Here is a 3,838-nt window from a genome sequence, read left to right as displayed (position 1 = left end):
TGAGGGCAAGACATGGATGTTCCAGATATAATATTGTACGAAACAACTCTACTATCTCCTTCCAATCCAGTGACCGTAGATAGCTCCGACCATGCAGCAACAATATCCACGCCAGGTGCACTTAGATCAGGCTACAGAAATGCAAAAAGAAATCATTAATTAAATAAGCAGTGAAAAATAAAAAATGATATTTAAGTCTTACACACCTTGAGGATGTCACTTGTGATTGGATTTGGTCCTCTTGATGAAAAGGAAACCACAAAGGGGGCAGCTTTTTCTACTGCTTCAACACTCTTAGCAATTGTAGCACTTGGGTTACTGTATGATTAGCAATATAATCAGATATTCATTTATATTTGTCAGCTTAATAATTAAAGAATTGTGTAAAATAAATAATAGAAGGATACAATTTTATTTACCTTGTTGTGTTGATATATTTAAAAACTTGGGTACCATCTGTGGATGTCAAGTATGATGCTGATAAGGGAAAAGAAAAGGCGAAATCATTGAATCCATTACTTTGCATTATAGTTCCAATAGCACCCACTTCTACTTGTGCTGTTCCATTACCCAGCGAATCACATAGGACAATGGTTCCATTTACCAGTTTTGCATCTAGAGAGCCGAGTGAGCAATACCTGCATTAATTTATGCATCATCGACGTTGAAAAAAAAAAGAAAAAGTACAACAATTAATTATCTAATTGTAGATCTTCTTTAAAATCTACCTTGACTCGGAGCCATCAGAACCTGGTGCAGGTACATTTCCTCCGTAGACTAGCGAGTACGTCTCATTTTGGAGCTTAAATGTGTTTACAGAAACTCCCTGAAAAATATAAAATCAAACAAGATTTAAGTTAGTGGGCAGTGTCTCAAAATTAATATAAAAATTTCACTTTTTATTTAGTAAAGAAGGAATATCTGATTATCACCTCGTAACTTTTACCATTACCCAAAAAGACTTGTGTGAGAAATTTCCTATCGATGACATTGGCAGCAACCGAGAGGGACCAAGGTGAGAAATTTAAAATGCTACCAGGATTAGGTCCAGAATTACCAGCAGAATTTGATGTGAGTATTCCATTTTTCATAGAATGGAATGCACCAATGGCAATTGGATCGTCAAAATAATCCAAAGGAAATAACCCTCCTACTGAAAGTGATATAATATCAACTCCATCGGAAATCGCATCATCAAATGCTGCAAGAATATCAGAATCTGAACAACCATCAGACCAGCAAATTTTGTACACTGCAATGCGGGAAGAAGGAACCCCTCCTCGAGCTGTTCCCGAGCCAAGACCTAATAAACTTGCCCCTTTTACAATGCCTCCAGCTGCTGTGGATGCAGTGTGAGATCCATGTCCTCCAGAATCCCTAGGCGAGGGGACGTCTGGATAACTAATGTTTCCTTCGCTATGATAAAACCTTGCTCCAATTATTTTGCTGCAAAACGTCCATTTTATATTAGAGAAGTTGACAGTCTTTCAACTTAACCTTTAGCTGAATGGTTCAACAGAGATGACTCAGCTTATTATACTATTAAGTACACAGGATTTGTGTACTTACATAAGTAGATTGGAATTATAATTAGGGCAGCTTACTTATTGCAAGTGAAATTTGAGGAGGATTGGCAGCTGCCTTTCCATTTGCCTGGAGGAGGGCCAAAACCTTCATCACTGAAACTCTGTGATTCAGGCCAAATCCCAGAGTCTAACATTCCAACAATAATGTCGCTCTCAATTTGTGTTCTTTTAACATCTTGAGGGAAGCCCATAAAGTCCCATGACCTTGTTGTGTGCAGTTGCTTTTTGGTGCTAGGGAATACAGACACAACTTCGTCCATGCCTGAGTATGCATTAAATATAAATAACTTAGACTGGAATCCAGAAAATCTCGACTACGTGCTACAAATTAACAAATTAATTGACTCACAGTTGACGTACTAGCAATTTTCTCCTTCTCTTCCTCAGTCAACTTGGCAACAAAGCCGTTGAAGCTTTTGTGGTAGCTGTGGAGCCAAGATTTTGATGCCCTTTCGCTGCATCCATTACATATGTATAGTACAAGTAAGATAATTACTAATTTATTACTTTTCCTATTTCTTGACTTAAAAAAGAATTTAGAAACCCATGGTTCCAATATATTTTGAGATCTTAAGCATTTTTTTAATATAATAAATAGAAGTTAAACAACCTGTCCATAACTGATTGTAGCATGCTCACGTGCATTGATGTAGCAGAGAAATCACTCTTGGAGGGAAGATCACCCATGTATACAATGTATACCTGCATGCAAATCTAAATACTTAAGCACAAATCACTAATTCAATTTCTTTGCTATATATACGAAAATCCATACATACGTGCATGTATATATACATGCTATATATGTTTGCATGTTCTATCTATACATGCCTTTTCCTTGGCATCAGATTGTCCACTGCAACTAATTAGCAGAGCACATATGAGAGTTACGAAGAGGAGAGGCCATGACTGAGAAATTATGGAAGCCATAGAAAATATTTGATAAAATTGGATTTCCGAAATGCTGATAATTTTCATGCACGGAAAGTCTGAATTTATAGAGGAGAATAAATTTTTCTGCATATGAATTCTCGAACATATATTGATAGTCCCGCCTAAACAAATGCAAAGTCCAATGCCGGCACTAACAATGTAACAATGTTCTAATTAGAGTCATAAGCTTGAAGTTTATGTTTTGGTATCAAAAGGAAGTGCCAAATAATTTGGGTCGTTTCTAAGGTTGCTTTATTCGTTTATTATAACGCCAATAAATTTTGAACATGTTTTCTGTGTGCCAGCTTGCATTTTATCTTAATCTGGCCAGAGATCAGAAAGAAAGAGAGAACCGAAAAAAATAAAAAATAATAATAGTTCGCCTTGAAAATTGTTTGATGAAATCCCTCAAACGTATGTGATCGTTGACAATTAATAAATTAGATGAGTTAATTAAAACTATATATAGTTCCCCACGATAAATATACTTTAGTTTGAAATATATTGTGTAATAAATTAATTTTAAACTAAAAAATAAAATAAAAATGAAAGTAAAAAAAAATAAAAATACGTATATAAAACAAATGGGCAGGCGGTCGAAAACTCAAACAAATCCATTACCAAACTCATCCAAATCCAAATCCCATTTCAAACCAATAACACACTCAACACATACTGAGAGAAAGACGAAGCAGGGAGAAAAAGGAAGAGGAAGAAGAAAAAAAAGAAAAATTTCCCCCTACATGTTAGAAAATAAGTTCTACTATTAGGTTAGAATTCTTCAAAGTTAAAGATAAGTAAAAAGTTACTCATTGAAAGATTATGTTTAATTTTATAGTTGTTAAATTGTTAGATTAAATTCAATTTTATTGAAAGGGTTATGTAATCGAGTTAAATGAAAGAAAAATTAGTTTAAGTGATTAAAGATATTTTGAAAATCGCTTAAACGTGAAATGATTAAGTTTGAGTATCGCCTATTTAATTATTGAAATTACTAAAAATAACTAATTGTTGATTTAAAGATTATATCATATTTCAGGCGACGATACGGACAGCTTACCAATCGAGTTGATTTTGTGTACATAGTTTTGTGAGTGAAAAAACATAAATATTTTTAAAGTATTTATAAATTAAATATATTATCAAAGTATGTGCAATTATGTGTTCGATTATATGATTTTTATGGAAATATCTTTTGTTATGATACATATGGAATCTCAAAGATTATTTATAACACATTTGTGATTTGGTATGTGAGACATGTAATATTGAGATCGACTAGAAAAGTACCCATGATTACATACTTTTTCTAGTTTACA

The 3,838-nt window shown here is 33.8% G+C and overlaps 1 protein-coding gene across 1 annotated transcript in view; it reads right to left on the bottom strand.

Annotated features, from left to right (window-relative positions):
• Nucleotides 1-2,285, bottom strand: part of LOC111378333 (cucumisin-like) — a 4,164-nt gene extending 1,879 nt beyond the window's left edge. Inside the window, exons 1-8 of the mRNA XM_023001515.1 lie at nucleotides 2,197-2,285; nucleotides 1,947-2,041; nucleotides 1,605-1,848; nucleotides 933-1,446; nucleotides 729-826; nucleotides 420-638; nucleotides 207-318; nucleotides 8-131 (exon numbers count right to left, since the gene is read on the bottom strand). Of these exons, the coding sequence (XP_022857283.1) occupies nucleotides 8-131; nucleotides 207-318; nucleotides 420-638; nucleotides 729-826; nucleotides 933-1,446; nucleotides 1,605-1,848; nucleotides 1,947-2,041; nucleotides 2,197-2,273 (1,483 nt within the window). The 5' untranslated portion in view covers nucleotides 2,274-2,285. The remainder of the gene's footprint in view (nucleotides 1-7; nucleotides 132-206; nucleotides 319-419; nucleotides 639-728; nucleotides 827-932; nucleotides 1,447-1,604; nucleotides 1,849-1,946; nucleotides 2,042-2,196) is intronic.
• Between the last annotated feature and the right edge of the window lie 1,553 nt (nucleotides 2,286-3,838).

The sequence above is a fragment of the Olea europaea genome, unplaced genomic scaffold, assembly GCF_002742605.1.
Source record: "Olea europaea var. sylvestris unplaced genomic scaffold, O_europaea_v1 scaffold1802, whole genome shotgun sequence".
Lineage (NCBI taxonomy): Eukaryota > Viridiplantae > Streptophyta > Magnoliopsida > Lamiales > Oleaceae > Olea > Olea europaea.
This window is presented reverse-complemented; position numbering and strand designations above follow the sequence as displayed.